Source organism: Alternaria atra (genome assembly GCF_907166805.1).
Source record: "Alternaria atra isolate CS162 genome assembly, contig: 25, whole genome shotgun sequence".
Taxonomy (NCBI): Eukaryota; Fungi; Ascomycota; class Dothideomycetes; order Pleosporales; family Pleosporaceae; genus Alternaria; species Alternaria atra.
The window spans coordinates 4483387-4504745 of NW_025091323.1; the positions used below are offsets into that span (position 1 = coordinate 4483387).

Genomic DNA, 21359 nt, shown 5'->3' on the forward strand with positions numbered 1-21359 from the left:
TGCGCCGGCTGCGGCGTAGGCGTGAAGGTTGCGGAGTCACAGGTTCGCCTTCCACGAAGTTCCTATCGCTGATGTGAATACACTCCACAAAGCTGTATGCCCATCGTGTGGTTTGTGGTAAGGCAAAGATTCTGGTGTGGGGTGGGAGGTCATGCTCAGGGAGGGCTCAAAACCATATCTTGATCAGCTCCTCTGAGACGGCAGACGGGGTGAGAACGCCGGACTCGGTAATGATGCCAGAGATCAGATCGGGAGGCTAGTTCAGATTAGCGAATGATATCCTAGGCGCAATGGGTAGAACATACCGTAAAGTCAACGGCGTCGTGAGCGTCGAGTGGAGCGACTGTCGACGCTTGTTTCGCAGTCATGTCTGCAATGGCTTCGTCGAAGACGTTCCGTTGCTCTTCATCGCTCTTGGTCTTGTGTTCTTCCTTGTGTTCCTCTGCGACCTTGAAGTCTAGCACCTTTTGCTCAATAGGCAGATCGAACTGGCTGAGGGGATAGAGCCTGACAAACTTGTGGCTCTCGGCAACCACGTAAAAAGGCTTTCCTTTGCTCTTAGCTAGTACACCCAGCTGGTAGGTGCCCATGCGCGAGATGATACCACCATTCTCTACGACGCCTTCGGCTCCCACGATGACCATATCGACCTTGCCTAGTGAGTATGCGACGGCCGAGTCTGGAATCGTGGCTACTGGAACGTTGTGCTCTCGCAGATCGGCGACCGTCTGAAGGCCCTCTTTCGCGTCCGAGGAGCTTGACGAGGGTAGGACATATATGACCTTGAAGCGGAGAGTGCTTGACTCGGCTGCCCTTCTCAAGAGCGCACCCACTACTCGCGATCCACCATTTGTGAGCACAGTACCCCCGTCGCGGATGAAGTGCTTGCCGAAGCTCGCTATCTTCTCCCGGCTCTGTTTGGCCCGATCCACAAACAGCTTGCCATTGGAGAGTAGGTGGTTCCGTATCGCGCGGAAGTCGTCGTCTGGGCCCAGGTTCAGGCTCGCGGGGCGGTTGAGCGTTGTGATGAGGTAGCGCTGGAAGAGATCTGTGCCGGCGGAAAGAGAGATTGGGTTCGCAATTGAAGCCTTCAGGGCGGCCGTATGGCGTTCGAGTAGGTCGAGCGTCTCGGCGACGGTGGAGACGGAGCTCTGTGCGATGGCTTCTACGAGCGCCTCAATGGCCGCGACGGGCATGGTGAGTTCCGGGTCATCTTTGAGGATGCGGCGATATGTCGCTACTATATCAAAGGTCGACTGTGTTTTGACTCCTGATTCGGTGCTCATCTTGACGGTTGATTGCGGCGTGTCGGTGTTCCGTCAACTTTTGGATATTTTGGAGGGGTGGTTCGCGATTGAGTCATTCGCCAAGATCGGAGCGTTAACCTCATCATCACCTTTCCCCCAGGCGTTCACACTTCAACGCGCCAAACTATTCGTCACAGCGACCGTGGTAGCAAACTGCTCATCCTGCTTTGACTTTTCACATCCACTTTCACTATGTGTTGCTGTAATGGAGCTCACGAACCGCCAGACATCTGTTTGGACCACCTACCACTCCACTGCTTTGGTCGTCATCAAACGCTCCATCTATCGCTTGAATTGTTGTGGAGAATGCGCTCGTTGGACCGCATTCAGGCTTTACCATGGTTACAATCTGCTATACCGCAATAAGCTGGCCTATCTCACTCACCGCGAACCGTGACTGCACAGAATTACTGGAAAGGTCAGACTCATTGAAGGCCAACACGTACTTCCAGATCCCCTTGATTCTCGCTGTTTATACTCTCTTCCTACCAAAACACTAATCACTATTGGCTTGTGATCACTTACCAGCAGCCGAGAGAGCGCATAAAATCTCACTTGCACATCTATCCATGACTACAGCAACTACTACTACAACCCAAAGATACAATGCCTTACATCATTTACGTGCCTGAAGTCCCGCAGCCCTACATTACCAACGATCCGAGGATCTACATCGACTGCCTAAAACTATTCAAGTGGGACTGTGAGTCACGACCGTTTCACGATGTAGTCTGCAAGGCGTTCCGGGCAGAAGAGGATGAGCGCTGCTTGGCTGACAGGCGTCGTGAGCAACTTGAGGCTTACTGGGTTGAGGCGCTTGAGCGGCAAAGAAAACCAAGGGAAAAGATTGACTCTCCGATGGAGAACGCAGCCATATCAACTGAAGAAACAGTAGAAAAAGTTGACGGAGCATGACATAGACCAAAGTGTATTGTCTGACATCAGGGAGCGTGAGGAAGGTGAGCTCTAGCAGGTACTGGTTCCACTCGGCAAGCACCTCCTTCATCACTGAGTCCTTCATATGAGCAGCTACGAAGCCGTCGGTGGTCAGGTGTGGTTGCTATTGAATATCTAGCGGATACCATTCATGGTACGCTCTTACCTTCCCGTCATCGGGCCTTGCTAAGATGGATAGTCAATAGAACGGTTCATTTCTTCTCCTCGCGCACCAACAACACACTTCACGAGTAGCTCACTATACCACTCATACATTCTTTAGCCTTTACGGTAATCGCATCAATATCCGCGTCTCTCTCTATCACAAAACTATTACAGGTCGCTATCTCATCAGCCCAAACATGCCCAAACTTTCGAGCCTAGTCGACAAGGCGGAGTCGAATTCATACTTCGAGGATTTGGATCCTGTAAATCCGATGCCAAATACACTTGCAGAACCATCGAGTGAGACGCTTGTTATCGAGCAAGACCCATACCTAATGGTGGCAGCTGACGATGCGATGTCATCGCCTCCGAGACTACTCAACGCAAACGCCTCGAGCTCCACCCTCAATACCACCGTACCCTTTTCTCTCGCGCCACCGCCTTCGCCTTTGCCGACCTCGAGGACATCTGTAAATTTCACACTCACCGCGCCTGCATCCATTGATATGCCTGTCGAGGTATATTACGGCGAGTACCACGTAGACGCATCAGGAGGAAGAAGAGTTTATCGGTACGCATCGACGCCCGTTGCTCAGTCTTGCGGCGTCGAGATTATCTCGTATGACCCACGCATAGACTCGCTGGCGGACATGCGAACACCCTCTGGTATCACGAAGAGGTTGTTCTACAAAGCAGCAGCCGATCCACCAGAAGTCAGAACGCCTTTCAATGATGAGCCACTATCGTCGCCATATGTTCCGCCTGTCAATCCGTATTCTTCCACTACCGCACAATATCAACCGGAAGCCCCTGGCAAATCTGAGCTTCTTCCATGTTCCGCGGCAGACCATGATGATGACACCCCGTGCGCTCCTCTTTTTTACGAACAGCTCGACACGAATCTTCCTGCCGAAGCTGGAGTCGAAGAGGTCCCTGAGACAGCTCCTCGACAGAACAAGCCGCAGTTGACAAAGCGTCCTTCCGAGGAGGAAGTCATTGGACACAACTGGATCAAATTCCATGGTGCAGAACAGTCGCATGCATCGCTCAATGACAGTCCGTCCCAGATGACGACATTGCAGGAACGCAATGCGCCGAGATATTCGCGACGGGCCGCCTTGCGAAGCACACTGCGTAACATTGGAAGCAACATTGGAGAGAAGCTTAGGGGATCCGGGTCGTACAAAGGAAACAAGTTGGTGAAGCAGCAACAAGATCGAGTGAGTAGGATATTTGATTTTTGACGTTACAATCAGCGTCTGGAATGCATCGTATGAATAGAGCCAAACACCCAGATATTTTGCGTTCACTTGTGAAGGGCCCGCGTCTTCCTGCATTCTGCTACATGCTCTCACCAAATGCAGTAACAACCCGCTTCTTCGTTTCTGGAAGACATACTCTTAATTGGAATGAGCAGATGACCTATAATGTCTTTAGAAGAGATACTAGCCAATAGAAGTTGGCACAGTGGCAATGGACCATCGCGACACTTGCTGCGGTTGTAATTAGAGATGACGCATCTTGCTTGGTACCCGCGGATGCGCCCGTGGATCCACAAACGCCCAACGTCATGTTCGTGCACCAATGGAGTTTTCAAAGACCCTGAAGTTATCCACAGTGGGCATGCAACCTCTTACCCAAATGAGCGTCATAAGAAAAAAGACACAAAGCCGGAGCCATGGCATCTTTTTGGACATGATGAACTCTCGACACACTCAATCATCCTTGCGAAAGCCTTCGTATTCTATACAAATTTCACCAACGACGCTAAACGCACTCGAATTTCACCGTCATCTACGGCCAGACTATCATCAACACAATGAGCGTACTATCAGACATGGCTTCCAAGATCAAAACCACACGACTTGTCCCACCAACCGAGGATGAACTCTCGTCTACCAAAAAGGAAAACCAAGACTCAGAAGCTGCTCAAACTCATCAACAACAACGACCAATACTCGAAATAACATCCTACGACCGTTTCACACCTCCATCCCCAAAACCAGATCTAGAATACGACTGCCGCATGACGCAAAACCCATCGCGCCAAACACGGAAAACATGCACCGGACTCGACTCGACACTCCAAGACGAGCTCATGTGCCGCGACTCCTTCAGCGATATCTTAACCCGCGCTGAAGACGATATCCGAAGACTCATGGAAGTTAAAGATGTAAGAGCTAGTAGGGAAGGCGAAACAGCGATAGTAAGGGTGGGATGTCTATGTGGGAGTGGGCATCATAGGAGTGTGGCCTTTGCAGAGCAGTTGGGAAAAGTACAGTGGAGTGAGAATGATGAGTGGGAAGTTAGGGTTGTGCATAGAGATTTGACCAAGGGGGTGGAGGAGATGAAGAGGGCTAGGAGTGAGAAGAGTGAGAAAACGGGGGATGGAAATGAAGGTGTTTAGATGGAGATGGAGAATAGAAGCTATGATAATGTCAAGCAGATATACATATCTAGTGGAATGAGCGATACTCAGCCTCCCAACAACCACGAGTGTCTTGTCAGCACCCCTGTATCAGACGCTGCGGTCGTCTTTGCATCCCCACCTTCGCCACCTCTCAGATTGCCAGTCTTGAAATCCTCATCCTCCGCATCATCACTCCGTATGAGGATCCGCAAAAGGATCGTCAGGTAAATCCATAGGCCTCCTCACGAGCTGTTCATCTACCAACTTGCACCTCCGCTCCTCTTCCTTCCCCGCCTCCTCCTGTCTCAACCGCCGCTCATCATAATCAAGCGTAATTGTAAATTTGCAAAACAACACACCCGCCTTCTTGACACCATGCTTCACTCCCGCCATCTTACCCTTGTCGCTCTCTTCCTTCCCTTTGCGTCTAGCATCAGCCTCCGCAATCCTAACCCCATGTTCCCTCTGCCAGATCCTCCAGATGTCTTCGTCCCACGTATTCTTCTTGGCTGCGGCTTCGTATTTCTCAAACCACTTTTCCATATTGGCAGCAGAAGGGTGGGTGTTGTATATATGCCAGCCCCAAGCGGCGACGTCTTTGGCTATGGCCGTGTTACGTATTGTGAGTGTTTCTGTGGAAGCTGGCGTGAGGACTATATATCGTGCTGTTGTTGTGGGCCGCTCATTCCGAGAATCCTTATAGATGAAGACGTAGGAATCGGTTCGGTAATAAGATGGGATTGCGACTATGGTTATCATGGTCTTCATTTGCGGGATTTTGGCTGTTGAGGTTGCTGGGAAGCTGTTGGTATAGAGGAACGGTCTGCAGAGCTTGGCTTCATAGTCTTATGGTGCACATGAAGAGGTAGCAAGGACTCGTTCCTCGTGACTGGATTCCTACACTGTGAGGCTGCTCTTTGTCATGGATTCCGAACATTCACACCGGTCGCCTAAATGCGCAGAAAAGGTGGAGCTCTCGGGATCGAGGAGCGTGCGTATCCATTGACTGGGTGAATTTCAAAAAATCCTACATTGTACTTTATGATTATGATCTTCGACTGTGAACTTACCAAGACCCCATGGAATTGCACCTATTCTTACCTATCCTTTCACTCGCAGCACCATTCAACCTACTCCTAACCCTCCACAGCCACAGATTTAAAGGTGACAACTATCACTCACCATGCAACACTTCCTCCACGCACCCCGAAACAGCATCGTCTTCGCCACCATCAACAGCTCGATATCGCGCTTTCTACGGCACCAACACAAATGGGCTGGCGTCAAAACCGAGCGTAACATGCTTCCAGAATATATCAACGTATCGTGTCTACGAGAACTTGAAAACGGTGAAGTAGAGATTGACATTGAACACCTGAATGGCAATCAGCTGGCTGGAGAGATTCGGGCTTTGCTTATGCGAGATGGGTTTGTGGAGCCGGATTTCCGCTTTGTTGGGCGCTTTGTACGTCTTGGACGTGCGAAACAGGGGCATAACAATGATGGTGCTGGTAAAAGGAGGGTCGGAAGTTGGGATGAAGATGGCTTGGGTGAGGCTCGAGTATAGATCTGGGTATAGCTTCGACCGGGTAGGCCCATCGTGGGTGGGAACTGTACTTATCACTAAACATGTGCCCTGAGGTATACATTGCAAGTTTAACAAAAGCAACAGTGTATATCTGGAGGATATTTCATAGTGTTTAGGATTAACACTTGTAAGAAACGAGTTCGTATGGACATGGTAATCGTGATGTGATTAACATCTAAAATCTATGAACTTTTGGCCCACCTTGACGTAAAAAAGTAGCCGAAAGGTAGTGGTGGGATCAGGGTATCGCAGAAACGGGATGGAAACAAGATGCAGTTCGCGGGCCTAGATGGCCCACCCGGCTTTCTTCTTGGCAGCCTTGGTGGTCATGGTGGGCTCAGACGGTTGAGGCGGCTTGATGTCCTTGAGGTCCGGCAGTGGATCGTTGTCCCGGATCTCGAGTATAGTCATTTGTGAGGTGAGGCTTGGCTGTCCATCCGTTGTTGTATCGCCAGAAGCAGACATCTCGTCGCCTACCGGGCCACCCTCAAGGGAGACACCACCGTCTTCTTCATCCCCAAATTCGTCATCCTCGACACCTGCCTCGTCATCGTCGTCACCCTCTTCTCCCTCTTCTCCATCCACTCCTGCGGCAACGTCTCCAGCATCGCCGTCAATGCCATGCTCCTTCATATACAGTTCAAGTTCTTTCGCCATCTTCTTGCTAAATCCGGAAGCTTGCACTTCAACATCCAACCTCTTAACAAGCTTCTTTGTGGCATCCTTGAAGAAAGGACCTGGTTCGTCGCTTTTGAAACCGAATCGGCGGTCGAAAAAGCGCTTCACACAAGCAACATCGCGGTCAAAGTAGTATTCGGCATTGGCATGATCGATGGAGACCATTTGTGGAAAATCGATAAGGGTGGGTACCAGTGACAAGCTGCCGTCCTTTTCCGTTTTCTCTTCAATCATGATGTTGAACTCGTTGAAGTCACCGTGGATGAGACCATACTGCGCGAGTCGGACAATGAGGGCGAGCAGTTCGGCGTAGAGTTCTTGCGGATCACCGACTTTGGAGATTTGACGAAGAGGGAAGCCATCGATTAGGCTCATGATGACGGTATGCCTGTTCTGGCCAACCGGTTCGGGCACCGGGAAGCCTTCTGCCCGTAGAGCCTTCATGAACTCGAACTCCTTGAGAGCAGCGAGGCGCGACATGTACATCCATGATCCGCCCTGACGGTTGCGGAGATAGTCACGGTTCGCCTTGACGGTGCGGAAAGATATGCGACCCAGACGATGAATCTTGAGAACCAGCTGCTTGCCCGTCTCGTCGGCGCAGACTATGATGTCCGACTCTTTTCCTATGCCGATCTGATTGCCGACCGAGTAGACTGTCGACGCCTTCTGGTGGGTGTGTAGGGCAAGGTAGTCGAGCCCGCCGTATGTGAGTCGGTATCCGTCGTATTTGGCATTGCGGACTTTGGCGATGAGACCGATTTTTGCGAGGTTGGAGATGCACCTGTGAACGCCAGTGCCTGAGCGGAGGGCAGCGATCTGGGCAATCAGGGGGGTTGGTACGACTTCATGGTTCCGACTGCCCATCTCTGTCTGTCATGGTCTTCATCAGCGTTAGTCCCCCACTACGTACGAAAAGACAGTGCGGGCGCATACCGCAGTGAGAACCCGCCAGTCATCTGCGGCCAGATAGCGGATGTTCTTGACGTTCAGCTTCATGGTGAAAGTATGTGCGACTCCGAAAGCCTCCCGGGTGTGTTCTGGCGTATGTGCCGGGGTTTGGGTGCGGCGATAATAATTTTGGAGGTTTCTCGAAGGCCTGAGCGGCGGCGGCGGCGCTGCTCATCATCGGCGGACGGTGCTTGGCCCTAGCGCGGCGGAAGTGGTGTACGCGAAGCAAGAGCTGCCTCATCGACATCAATCCGCCTATTACCACTCCCCACTTGACTTGTCTCTCGCTCCTCTGACCCATTTGAGCGGCGCATCTACATCTCATAGCACCACAAGTTCCCTCTCACCGTCGCTATCCACGCCGCTTCATCCCTACACACACTTCGCCGCTTGCCCTAAGCTACATATCAACATGGCGAAGGACGACGAGAAGAAGCCCACGGCTGCCGACAAGGGCAAGGGCAAGGCGCCAGTGAACAACGATGCGGATAAGAGCAAGGATGCAAAGCCAGATGTTGAGGACAAAAAAGGCGGTGTTGCGACAACTGGCGGTATGTTTTATCCATCGGACAGCTGTAATGGCTATCGTCATGGACTTGGACTGATGACAAACCACAGAGGAGCTCAGCGAAGAAGACCAGCAGCTAAAGAGCGACCTTGATATGCTGGCAGAACGGATACTGGTAGGTTGCTATGATGATTGCTGCCCCCCCGCAACATGCGCTGACCTGGTGTGTTTACTAGGGTTCCGATACCAGCCTCTACAAGCCCGCGCTCGAACAGATCAAGGAATTCATCAAAACATCGACGAGTTCCATGACGGCCGTGCCTAAGCCGCTCAAGTTCCTCCGACCACACTACGAGGCCCTCGAGAAGGCCTACGCGTCATGGCCAGCAGGCGAGAACAAGGTGTGTAGATATGGCGAGATCGGCAAGACGTAGGAATGCTAACAGCAGCAGCGTTCGCTCGCCGACATGATGTCCGTTCTGGGAATGACGTATTCCGACGAGGACCGCTTGGACTGCCTCAAGTACCGCCTTGAGGCGCCCTCAACAGATCTCGGCTCCTGGGGCCACGAGTACATGCGCCACCTTGCGCTGGAAATTGGCACAGAGTACCAGAACCGCCTCAACGACGAGAAATCCACCGACGATGTCACCGACCTTGCCTCGAACCTCGTGCCCTTCTTCCTCAAGCACAACGCAGAGGCAGATGCCGTTGATATCCTGTCTGAGCTGGAGATGATCGATCAGATTGAGCAATACATTGACGAGAACACATACTCGAGAGTGGCTCTATACATGGTCAGGTAGGTTATTGTTGCAATTCACCTACAGGAGCGCTACTAACCTGAGTAGCAACGTACCCCTACTCACCTACCCAGACAACGACAAGTTCCTCCGCACTACCTACCGAATCTACGCCAAATACAAGCAGTACACACAGGCAATCGTCATTGCCATACGATTACACGAGACCGATCTCATCCACGAAGCCTTCAACGCTACCAAGGACAAGTCGATCCGAAGACAAATGGCCTACCTCTGTGGCCGACAGCGGATATGGCTCGATGTCTCGGAAGACGATGATGCCGAGCTCCAGGAGTGCATCAACAACACACGACTACCCGATCATTTCAAGGCGCTGGGCAAGGAGCTTAACATTCTCGACCCCAAGACCCCTGACGATATCTATAAGACACATCTTGAGAGCAGCAGGACTGCCGGACTCACCAACACCGATTCTGCCAGACACAACCTTGCCTCTGCCTTTGTCAACGCCTTTGTCAACACAGGTTACGCAAATGATAAGCTCATGCTTAACGAGAACACAAAGAGCAGCTGGGTATGGAAGACCAAGGAAGAGGGCATGCTCTCAACAACCGCATCTCTGGGTATGCTCATGCTCTGGGACGTAGAAGAGGGTCTCGATAAGGTCGATCCCTACACACACGTCGAGGACGACATGGTCAAGGCCGGTGCCATGCTTGCTACCGGTATCTTCAACTCGGGTGTGCGCATGGACTCAGATCCCGCCATGGCCCTCCTGGGTGACGAGGACAATATCAACTCTAAGAACAAGAATATTCGCCTCGCTTCCATCATGGGTCTCGGTCTTGCCTATGCGGGGTCGAATAAGGAAGACCTTCTGGATATCCTTCTGCCCATCGTTACCGACACCAGCCTCGACATGCAGCTCTCTGCCATGGCAGCGCTGTCGCTTGGTATGATCTTTGTTGGTTCAGCCAACGGAGATGTCACTGATGCCTTGATGAACACCCTCTTGGACGAGGACCGGACGAAGCAGCTCAAGGACAAATGGACTCGGTTCATGGCTCTTGGTCTTGCGCTACTTTTCTTCGGCCAGCAAGAAGAGGTTGATGTCATTTTGGAGACTCTAAAGGCACTCGACCACCCCATGGCCAAGTCTGCCTCAGTACTCACCGAAGTATGCGCGTGGGCAGGTACGGGCGCTGTGCTGAAAATCCAGCAACTGCTCCATATCTGCAACGAGCACATCGAGGACGAAAACGAGGAGAAGAAGGGTGACGAGCTACTACAGTCCTACGCTGTTATTGGTCTATCATTAGTCGCCATGGGCGAGGATGTTGGCCAAGAAATGATCCTCCGCACTCTCGGCCACCTGATGCACTACGGCGAGGCTAACATCCGCAAGGCTGTGCCTCTCGCTTTGGGTCTCATCAGTCCTAGCAATCCTCAAATGAAGGTTTACGACACTCTTTCGCGTTACTCCCACGACAATGACAACGATGTCGCCATCAACGCCATCTTCGCCATGGGTCTCTGCGGTGCTGGTACCAACAACGCCCGTCTTGCACAACTCCTCCGACAATTGGCCAGCTACTACCACCGTGACCCCAACGCCCTTTTCATGGTACGCATAGCACAGGGTCTGCTACACGCAGGCAAGGGCACGCTATCCCTCAACCCGTTCCACACCGACCGTCAGGTACTGTCTCGCGTGGCGGCTTCGGGTCTTCTCACTGTCCTCGTTTCCCTCATCGACGCCAAGTCATTTGTCGCTGGTGACTCACATTATCTCCTCTACTACCTCGCTACAGCCATGTCGCCGCGCTTCCTCATCACACTTGACGAGGACCTCAAGCCACTGACAGTCAACGTCCGTGTTGGTCAGGCGGTAGATATCGTTGGTCAAGCTGGTAGGCCCAAGACCATCACCGGATGGCAAACACAGAGCACGCCTGTATTGCTGGCGCACGGTGAGCGAGCCGAGTTGGAAGACGAAAAGTATCTCAGCCTTACCAACGTGCTGGAGGGTGTAGTCATTCTGCGAAAGGTACGATAGTCCAACTTCTTAATGATCCAGAGTAGCCATACTAATAATGCCATCTGCAGAACCCAGAGTGGGAAGACTGAGCGATCCCGGTAAAAGGCGGAAAGCAGGAAGAGGTGTCCAGGACACCTCGCAGAGCATAGAGAGGGCCTGCACCAGCATTTTGGCATTCTAATAGCATTACGGTCCCTGCCGCAGCTCTTGCACTGACACAATGACAAGTCCGAGGGGCACACCGTTGTATATATAGATGTGCAAGAGCAACGAACTGAAATGAAAGTATTGATACAAATCCTTGCTCTATTTAGTAGCTCATATGTCATGTCTGCAACAGTAGTTGAGTGCGAGATAGACCTGCATCGTAAGTCGCACGCGCTTATGACCTTCTCTCCACCATATCAGAAAGCAGAGAGGCAACAAAGGAAGATCAGTGTGCCCAGAGAAACTGTAGGCTATCCTCCGCAGAGCAGTACGGTCAAGTACTAGGAGGGCTAGGAAAGATGTGGTCGCGGATTGTCTCACCGCTAGACTAGGTGCTCTTCCATAGCCTCATTTTGAGAAGCTGGAGAATTAATGTGAGTGTAGCCTACAACCAAACGCTCCAGATCCCTTAGCAAGGAGGCGAAGAGAAAACATTGGAGGTGTCACAAGAGAACAAACATCGAAGACCAAGCACCAGCAATACAAAGACGAGCCGGAAGAAGATCTATCATACGACGAACTATCAAAGCTACGATAAATCCGACCATAGACCTAGCCACCACTGCTGAAACCTGCCCTTGCCATCGATGACAAAGAGATACATTGAATAACGCACTAACATCCTTTTGGTTCGCTGGCTTGCCCAGATGCTAACAAATACTTCCAAAATTTGAAAGAAGCCGCCCAAGTATATTAGGTGAAAGGAAAACGTGAGACTGGAGTGTCGATGGGAAGGATATGTTCAAGGTGCCGGTGCCAAGAACAAAGTATTAGGGGCCCAACGACGTGAGCATGAACATCAGAGCGAGCGACAAAAAGGAACGACAAAAGTGTCGTGCTGTGGCATGTTGATATAGTGCGGTCTTTGTAGAGTATGCTCGTGGTATATGATCGATGCCAAAAGAGGTCTCCAAGAAGATGTGGCTGGATGATGCCGAAGAATAGTGCTTACACGAAAAGTATATTGACGATCGACTCGAAAAAGGCGGTGCGTGCTTAGTCGGTACGACTCGGTGAAGCGGACTTGTCAGCCTTGACGGGAGTGGCAGGGTTAGTCTTAATGACGACACCGTCCTCAGAGACGCCGTCGTCACTCTTAATCGGTCCGCCATGTGGTATGTAGCATGAGCGGGTAGAGCCAAGGGTCGATGGCACTGGTGGCGACCATGGCTGACGCTGGCCGCGCATGAACATCTCAAACTCATTGGCGTGACCTGCAGGTATCGGGGAGACGGAGAGGTAGCGCTCGGGCGTGCCCAGTGCCCTAGCCTGGGCAACACCGACCTCGTACTCCGCAGCACGGAAGACACGACCAGCTGCGGTCTGTTGCTTCAGCATCTTCTGCTCATGTGTATCGGAGAAGCGGATCTGAATGAGATGCTCCTCGCCGCCGGGTTTGGACACGGGTGTGTTATTGAACTCCTTGATGACCTCGTCACAAATGTCGCGAGACTCGAAGCTATAGATGGTCAGCGATGTTTAAAGCGCCAACACAATGGTGACTTACCGAGCAAAGCCGACACCGCGGCCAGTACCGGAAGAGTCCCGGAGGATCCTGCTCGAGCAGACCTTGTGAGGTGCGAAGATGGAGGCGAGTTCATGCTCGTTCATGTTCTTGGGGATGTTGGATACGTAAAGATTGGTGTTGCACTCGTCGGCGAACTTCTTGAGCTTGGAGTAGAATGACTCCTAGAAAGTATCAGTGGAGGTCGTTGTGCGACAGTGTGATGTAACATACCCGAGCAAAGCTGACTTCGTATCCGAGGTAGTGAAAACCGCGGATACAGTCCTCAGCGTCTTCGAAGTTGTGGTACTTGATGAAGCCGAAACTGCGAAGGATCATCAGTGATTGGGACGATGAGATGACTGAGAAACCTCTTACCCCTTGCAAAGATTGGTCTTCAGGTCGATGATGGACTTGGAGCTCTGAATGTCTCCAAAACGCTTGCCCCACAAGTGAAGAATCTCGTCGGTGGTCTCAGGAAGCAGGCCTCGGATGTAAACGTTGGTCTCACCAGTCTTGTTCTCCAGGCTACGGTCGAGTGGCTTGTGCGGGGAGCTAGGAGCAGGAATGGCCCGCGGAATGGGGGGCTCCTGGTGCACTAATGCCAGTAGATTGGGAGGCAACGTAGGCATGATCTGCTGCTTCGGAATGGGCGCCATGACCTGGTAGGGATGGGCCAGCTGAGATGGCGAAGGGGTAGCACTGCTGGAGTAGAGAGCGTTTGGCGAACGATCCATGATAGCAGTGTTGTTACCATAGCGATGATACATACCACCACTGCCATAAGGTGTGCCTGGGTTATCGTTCTCGTTGGAGGAGATTGAGTCACGACGAGGCGTCATGAGCGATGGCATCTCGGCGGAGGACATGCGAGCAGCCCATGCTGGTGGCATAGCACTGTTGTCGATGACAGTTTGGCCATACTGGTAAGCTGCCTGTGGAACGTAAGCACCGGTGTGATTGTACATGCTGGAAGAGGCCGCCATGGCAGTCTGCTGTTGAGCACCAGGAATCATCTGGTACATGGATCCGAGGACTTGCTGGTTGGGAACCCAAAGTCCCTGACCATTGGAAAGGGGGATGTTGCCGTAGTCGGATGAACCCCCTGACAGTGCAGAGCTAGCAGACTTGGAGGTAGCGGATGAACCATACGAGGCGTGCATGTTGAGAGCTGCCATGTTGCTCGTCAGACCTTGCATACCATTATCACCGTGGGGAGACATGGGCAGACCTCGAGGGAGGTATTGGGCGGACCCATGACCTTGGCCGTGCTGGTTGTAGTTGTTGAGCATGTGTTGTCCCTTGTATCCCGCGTTGGGCGGCGCGTAGTTCTGCTGACGACCGTTGGTAGACATCGTAGTGAGCTCGGAGGTGACGCTGATCAAAAGACGAGTGGAAAGACCGGTAGGGTAACCGGAAATGGAACCTGCGGCTGCGAGAAGGGTAGACAGACCGAAGGATGCGAGCCTGAAGACAACTGCGGCGAAGGATCTTAACAACGAGCTTGGCGGGCAGACTGAGATGCAGAGAAGAACGTTGCTCTGCTCGAAAGATTAGCCTTTTTCCATTGTGGGGAGGCTGGGGTGTGGCCTAGCGGATTTGCTCGGTGATCGATGAGGACGAGGAAAGCAGGCTTTGCCAGCCAACGCGGGAGATGACTTCGGCGGTAACAGGGCGGGCAATGGGGAAAAAAGATGGGATGGTGAAGGTGAAAGGGACTTACTGGATCGTAAATGTCAAACTTTTGCAATGTGCGGGATTGGTAGTGACTCCAAAGCTGCCGAGTGTCAGTATCGGTATGCTGCATGACAGTGATGGGATAGGATTGCAACGGATGACTGACCTGGGAAAAGCTACAAAGAATGTGGCCACTGATGCGTATTGGTGAGAAAGAAGTGAAGAAGAGTGAAGAAGAGAAGAGGAGGAATGGTGGAATCGGGTGAGATGTTGTACCCAGCGATGGCGTCTGGGCGTAGCAGATAGGGAAAGAGCAGTCGTGATGATGTCTCGGTGTAAATCCATCGGCAATGAATGACTGGCAGCCTCGATCTTGACGAAGGAAGTCGCGAAGAGCCACCATGATAGCAGAGAAGACACTCACCTTCTTAATGACTCCGCTTCGAAGGAGAGTAGATGAATGAGAGCACACAACACCGACAACACTTGCACGCTGCCTATAGTTGCTTCTTTGCCCGAATATTGCGCTGCAGCGAACCTTAAGTGATATTGTTGAAAGAGCTGTTAAAATAGTGATGTCAAACTTGGCTTCCGGGCGAAGCTATGGTGCTGTCCTACTCACGGTGATGCAAGGCGTGCTGCTCTTATATATCCATCGCAACCAAGCACGTACAGTGTTGAGTACGCGTACTGGGGACACAGTATCGCGAGTGCTGCAAGCATAGCAAGTCGCATCAGTGTTGTACTCCTCACACATACATCGATGCAGCCATGCCTTTCTTAGGCCAGTTTGTGTAGCATACAAATGATGAGGCGTTCGTGTGGAGTCTAGCTTCCACTAGAAGTAGCCAACTTCTCACTGTGGCAACGGCCAATGGAGCCGTGTCGCCCTTGCAGCAGGGCTAACAGTCTCACAGAATGACGTTGAAAATGGAACGACATTGTTTGTTGAGGTGCAGGTGGTATGCAAGCACGTCGACCTGTGCAGTCGCGATGACTTTGGCACGCATGCTTCCGTCATGAAGACTCGACCTGTCGTTTCCTCACCTCCACACATTTATCAACGTGTGGGTACACGCAGTGGCCCATTCTAGGACTTGAGGCATGCCCGGGTTCTTTTTGAAGACCACCCAGTCTCTTCGGCGGTTAGTAAGGCTACACAAACAGGGTAACTCTCTTACAATGCTCTGCAGCAAAACTGCCGCCAACCCATAATAGACCTACAGTAGCCTGACGGGGCGGCTCGCCTGTTGCACGCCTGCAAAATGCGCGACGAGCCGGCGCAGTCCAGCCATTGCCGACTGTAAATCTTTGAATCGCGGTTTCGAGACGGGTGTGGGAAGCTCCAACCAATGCCATTGAAGATGCGCCGTCGTCCGAGATATTCTTGTTATGCAAGGCGATAAAATATGCGTCCCCCTCGAGGCATTATTGAAACAAAAGGTTGCCTGCGACTGTACGCAGATACAAGGGGCATATCCGACATCTGTGGCCCGACAAATCTCGCTGAGTAATACGAGAAACGTCTCTCTCATACAAGACAAGCGCATCAAAGATAGACATGTGCGAAAGATCTTTCGGATTATACTCGAATACAACTATGGGCCACGGATAGGTGTCGAACGAGCTGGGGGCCTCAGACCTAGTGAGAGAGAAGGTACTAACCTGCATTGTGTACAAACTTCTTAGGTGCTCCACCAAAGACCAAATGATGCTGGAGTGATACAGACTCACGAATGAAGCATGTCCCGCTTCCTCGCGTGTTGCGTGGGCGCAAGCGCACTGATTACCGTGTCGCATATATTGCGAAGCAGCTGTTCAAGCGTTTTTCCGGCTCTTGATGCGGCTGTTGTAGGTCTCAAGGCAGTATACCGATAGAGCAGAGTCAGAGAATATCTGCTCGCGCCTAGAACCAGTGGATGGACGATGTCTCCAGGGTCCATGCCCGGTGGCGTTCTATTATACGATCATTCGCCGATCTCTCTCAGCATGCTTGCCTGTAAGGTCCTTTTAGGATACGTGCATGCCGTGCGCCCGGAGAAGCATGCAGTTCCTCCACATGCATGCCTCTTGAAATTCTTTCTTTTGTACTGGGATGCTTAAGAGGTGTTTCGTTACGACTCTCCCAATGTGACTCGGCTCAATGTCAGACCTGGAGTTCGGATTTTCTCGCTACCATGATCGCAGAGAGAAAGAGATGAGGCAGATTAGCTCATTCCAATCGCATCCGTGGGTGACACAGAGAGGAAATGAGGAGGAGCCCGATCTCGTATAAACCTCACTAGGGTCCATGGCGTTTCGATATACTGCGTTCCTCAGGGTTTCGAGCCAATGGGTCGCACGCTCAGACTGTGGCGGTGAGTGACTGGCTGTGGTTATCCTGCCATGACGATTTTCGCTATACCATGCGCAACCAGGTCAATCCAGAAGACAACACTTAGCCGGAACTGCTGTGCAAACCCTTATCGTACGCATGACGATAGTGTTCTATACAACGAGATGTGCCTGCACCTCTGAGCAATGAAGGCCTGCCACGCAACGATTCAAGTAGGCGACGTAGATATTGGGGGCCGCAGCTTGACCTTGTGATCGTGAAGATTCTTTGTCGATTATCGCGGCGCAGTCATTACTCAGGAACGGCAGGTGGCGATATTAGTCGAAGCTGTTGGTATGCACACGACGATGATGTTTTTAGAAGAGACGAGGTTTATGGGACGCGATCCCCACGGCAGGCACCGCGTGCGCATGCACCAATCATGGCTGGGACCCTGGACTAGCGCACGTTTTGCCTACCACGGCAGGAGGGCATCACAGCATTAGGCTGCGTGTCGCTCAACACCTTTCTCAGATCAATTGAAGTCACCTGAGTAAGACGCAAATCATGAGGTATTAATGTCTTGTAGTTCATCAAATCTACTTGTCCACATCGTAGGCCATGTAAAGTGATCCAGGCCTCAGATTCAGAGCCAGTAAAATCCAACGCAAAATGCTGTCGTCAGATCAAACGCCGTCGCTCACACCATTCTACCCATGGAAATGCATGCTCTAAAATCTCTTTCTAGACTCCTCTCCTCAATTCTTAGATCATCATGACCAGACGTCTTCTTGGTATTGATTCGACGCCCTCATAGCCTTAACAATCTCCTCGCCCTTTGTCTCCGATACGTTCCTGTACTTGGAGATGATTTTTCCAAGAAGGGTGTTGACCTCGCGGGCCATGTGCGCGGCGTCACCACAGACGTAGAAGTAGGCCTTTTGTTCGAGTAGTCTGTTCACTTCTTCGCCAGCTTCCTCTAGCTTGTTCTGTACGTAGATCTTCTTGGGGCCATCTCGCGAGAAGGCGGTGTGCATCTCGAACTTGTCACCCAAGTCTGCTTGGTATTGCTACATATGTTGTTAGCCTCGAATTAATGATGAATGTGGCATTTTACAACTTACCTTCCATTCATCCGCGTACATGAAATCCTCCGACTGCTTTCTGCATCCAAAGAACAGAATAGTCTTTCCCACGTTCTGACCAGCCTTCGCTTGTGCAGCTCGTTCTTGGACGAAACCACGGAACGGTGCGACACCAGTACCGGGTCCGACCATGATGATGGGCTTGGAGGGATCCGAAGGCAGCTTGAAGTTGGAGTGGCGGACGTGGACCGGGACGTGTATACCATCGTACTTGTTGCGAGGGCCGGTGATGGCGTAGTTCAGACCGTGAGGATCCGGGTTGGGGTCTCCGTGTTGCTTCTGCTTCAAGGCCAAGAGGTAATTGGTAGTGACACCCTTCAGAGCGTACGGTGCACCGGGCTTCTCAATGGATTCGACAATGGCAGTGATGGAGATCTTGTCCTTCTGGACCAGAGACGACGAGGAGATGGAGTAGTAACGAGGCTGGATCTTGACCATGGTTTCGAAGAGGAATGAAAAGGGAATCTTGTCCCATGTCACGCCCTTGCCGGTGATCTCGAGAAGCTGTGCCAGGTTGAGGTTCCGGTCGGTAACGTGTTCCTTGAAGTAGTCCTTGTCGCTACCCAGCTTCACAATTTCAGCCTTGATGTCGTCGTTGGGTGCAAACTGGGCAATGACAGAGACGAGTTGACGAGACACAGCGGCGTTGATCTCAATATGGAAGCGAACGGCGGCATCATATGTAGTCGGTGACGGGAAGGGGACCTTGGCAGTAGGGTCGAGACCTTTGACTGCAATGACTGTGTGTCGCTGGTCTTCCTTGCCGAGAATTTTGAACAGCCTGTCTACTTCCTTGCCAGCGTTGTTGGGCCAGATGGCGATGTGATCACCAGTGGTGTACGACAGGTTGGATCCAGCGATGCTGATTTCCATGTGTAGACAGTTTCGGTTTGGAGAGTTGAACAATTCGGCAGACTCGACGATGGGTGCGATGAAGGGGTTGTTGGCGTTGAAGGGTCCCTTTTGGTTGCCCTCAAGGTGGTTCTTATTTGGCTCACCCAGGTAAACAGTGTCGTCCTCGGCGGAGAGATCTGGCCTCTCGGTGATCTCGAAGACGGGCTCGTACATGGCCTCGCGCTCCTCCAGACCCATTTTCTCGGCAACAGCAGCCCACATGGGCTCCTTCCAGGCGAGGAAATCCTCCTCCATGGTGCCTGCACCGTCGTCCCCCTCGCCAGCAGCACCCAGTCGGGTGGCACCGAGCCTTGTCAAGTACTTGTCCACGTTGCGGACCATGGAGTTGTAGTGTTCGTAGGTGTTGTTTCCGAGACCGAATGTGACATAGTTGAGCTTGCTGAGGGGCTTGTCGTCGGTGCTGCCACCCTCAGAGAAGCTGATATCTTCGGAGCCAATAAACTCGTAGAACTCGACGGCGTTGTCGGTGGGTTCGCCCTCGCCATAGGTGGCCAGTACGAAGACGGCGAGCTTGTCTTCGGGGAAGGTGTCGAGGTTGTCGAAGTCGTACTCCTCCAAGTCTGCCACCATAGTCTTGAGGCCGAAGCGCGAGTGGCCCTCCTTGGATATACGCGAGGCATAGTCCTCAGCCGTACCTGTCTGGCTACCGTAGAAGACGACGCAGTTCTTGTCCGTCTCGTCCATCTTCTCTATTATGTTGCGCGACTTGCCAGCCTTTGCAGTGCCATTGGCCGTGGCCAGGGAGCTGCCGTAGGGGTCCCCATAGACGCCCCAGTAGGTGCCTTTGGTGAAGTAGGCTACCGTGCCGACCAGGAGAGCGGCCAGGACGATAATGTCCAAGGTATCGAGTTGTGCCATGGTGCTGTTCGGTGGTTAGCAGAGAGTCAGAGGAAGGTGGAGGGGCAGCGCTGACATGGACACAGTGGTTAGTTGCCGTCCGGAAGGGGTTTGGAAGCGACACGGTAATATTTGTATGTCGGCTTCGTAACGGAGCGTCGGAATGGCTAGTAGCCGTGCGTCTCAACTCAATCTTATCGAGACCTGGGGCCGGTGAGCCGCAAGTAAAGCCGTTGAGACAGCGCAACGAACAACCATGCAATGCCCTCTTGTTTAGATTTCAGATATCGCTGACCGCTAGACGGCAGTAGGAAAAGTGGCCACAAGTGGTGCCGTCACTGACTGTCAGACGCCCATCGGACGCCGATGTGTTCCGCATCAATTCCGCTGGGGGCTGCTTGAGAGAGCCGGCGGAGGCTGCGAGACCCTGACTTTCCCGAGCTTCGCTGTCTTTCCGCTATGTCTACCAAGAACCCCGCCAGCACCTCGGTGCCTTTGTGGGGAAAATTGCCGCCCTCTACCATGATGACTTCGTACGAAGACGGCAGATGCAGTTGTGGAGCCAGCAGAGGAGCAAAGTCAGGCCGATGTTGACAACGATGGAGCAGCCATGCACAGTCGGCTCGGAAAGCTGGCGTTGCATCTTGCTAGCACATGGCTGTGAATCTAGCAAGTTCTCTGCGGCCGTTGTTATCTATGGTGCTGGGGTTTGCTAGGTATCCTCCCATGGAGGCTTCGCATGTCGGAGCGATTAGGACGGAAGGACAAGCGAACCTTGCAAGTGTCCACACCTGGGCATGATTGATGCACAGCCAGAGCAACTGCAGGCGGGCTTGGAGACAGAGATGCGCCTATACCTGATGCGGGTATCATTATATAATCATACGTCTTGCCCATTACTGCGCTGCGTTGATGATATACCGCATTTTCTCTCTTGACGATTACGTGCATCTCCAGAGCCATGCATGCCCCAGAGTGTAGATTGTAGCGAGTCGGTTCCGGTCTTGGTGTTTGGGCCCTGGTGGGTCTTGTCTATGAGCATCACCTCTCCGACCCTTATACTCTTAAGTATGCTGACATGGTACAAGTAGACTTATACGAGGACGAGCTCGCTTGTATCGATGGTCTCGCATGCCCAGTCCCAGATTAGCACCACGTGGGACTGGATAATCTCCAGGCTCGGATCGATCTCCAGAGCCGTGTTGATGCCGGGCGCCATGGATGATCGTTACCACCAATGAGGCTAGACACCGGCTAGTCAGGCACAGGGCAACTCTACGTACCCATTTCATCCACCTCCGGACATCCATGACAGCCGTCGCGACCCTCTCAACGGCGCCATCTACGTCTTGAGCCTTTGTCTGACGGACTGCAGTATTCTCCGCCCGCCACGGAAGATGCTGCACGGAAAGTCT

The 21359-nt window shown here is 52.3% G+C and overlaps 8 protein-coding genes across 8 annotated transcripts; 4 read left to right on the forward strand and 4 right to left on the reverse strand.

Moving 5' to 3' along the window:
* Positions 1-166: 166 nt before the first annotated feature.
* Positions 167-1286, reverse strand: ALTATR162_LOCUS6565 (uncharacterized protein; the record flags this gene model as incomplete). Its single annotated transcript, XM_043314187.1, has 2 exons — positions 167-256; positions 306-1286. 2 exons carry the CDS (start codon positions 1284-1286, stop codon positions 167-169), a joined length of 1071 nt encoding a protein of 356 aa, XP_043170122.1.
* A 1319-nt stretch (positions 1287-2605) lies between these two features.
* On the forward strand, positions 2606-3652 carry ALTATR162_LOCUS6566 (uncharacterized protein; the record flags this gene model as incomplete). The annotated part of the gene is made up of 1 exon (XM_043314188.1): positions 2606-3652. One exon carries the CDS (start codon positions 2606-2608, stop codon positions 3650-3652), a length of 1047 nt encoding a protein of 348 aa, XP_043170123.1.
* Positions 3653-4227: 575 nt separating this feature from the next.
* Positions 4228-4815, forward strand: ALTATR162_LOCUS6567 (uncharacterized protein; the record flags this gene model as incomplete). The annotated part of the gene is made up of 1 exon (XM_043314189.1): positions 4228-4815. One exon carries the CDS (start codon positions 4228-4230, stop codon positions 4813-4815), a length of 588 nt encoding a protein of 195 aa, XP_043170124.1.
* A 1186-nt stretch (positions 4816-6001) lies between these two features.
* On the forward strand, positions 6002-6385 carry ALTATR162_LOCUS6568 (uncharacterized protein; the record flags this gene model as incomplete). The annotated part of the gene is made up of 1 exon (XM_043314190.1): positions 6002-6385. The coding sequence occupies one exon, from the start codon at positions 6002-6004 to the stop codon at positions 6383-6385; it is 384 nt and encodes a 127-aa protein (XP_043170125.1).
* Positions 6386-6691: 306 nt separating this feature from the next.
* Positions 6692-8083, reverse strand: ALTATR162_LOCUS6569 (uncharacterized protein; the record flags this gene model as incomplete). The annotated part of the gene is made up of 2 exons (XM_043314191.1): positions 6692-7943; positions 7998-8083. 2 exons carry the CDS (start codon positions 8081-8083, stop codon positions 6692-6694), a joined length of 1338 nt encoding a protein of 445 aa, XP_043170126.1.
* A 364-nt stretch (positions 8084-8447) lies between these two features.
* Positions 8448-11434, forward strand: ALTATR162_LOCUS6570 (uncharacterized protein; the record flags this gene model as incomplete). Its single annotated transcript, XM_043314192.1, has 6 exons — positions 8448-8586; positions 8654-8718; positions 8780-8944; positions 8996-9345; positions 9395-11354; positions 11414-11434. The coding sequence occupies 6 exons, from the start codon at positions 8448-8450 to the stop codon at positions 11432-11434; spliced, it is 2700 nt and encodes an 899-aa protein (XP_043170127.1).
* A 1114-nt stretch (positions 11435-12548) lies between these two features.
* ALTATR162_LOCUS6571 (uncharacterized protein) lies at positions 12549-14863 on the reverse strand (the record flags this gene model as incomplete). Its single annotated transcript, XM_043314193.1, has 5 exons — positions 12549-13011; positions 13060-13241; positions 13291-13381; positions 13435-14597; positions 14780-14863. The coding sequence occupies 5 exons, from the start codon at positions 14861-14863 to the stop codon at positions 12549-12551; spliced, it is 1983 nt and encodes a 660-aa protein (XP_043170128.1).
* Positions 14864-17820: 2957 nt separating this feature from the next.
* Positions 17821-19965, reverse strand: ALTATR162_LOCUS6572 (uncharacterized protein; the record flags this gene model as incomplete). The annotated part of the gene is made up of 2 exons (XM_043314194.1): positions 17821-18117; positions 18172-19965. The coding sequence occupies 2 exons, from the start codon at positions 19963-19965 to the stop codon at positions 17821-17823; spliced, it is 2091 nt and encodes a 696-aa protein (XP_043170129.1).
* Between the last annotated feature and the right edge of the window lie 1394 nt (positions 19966-21359).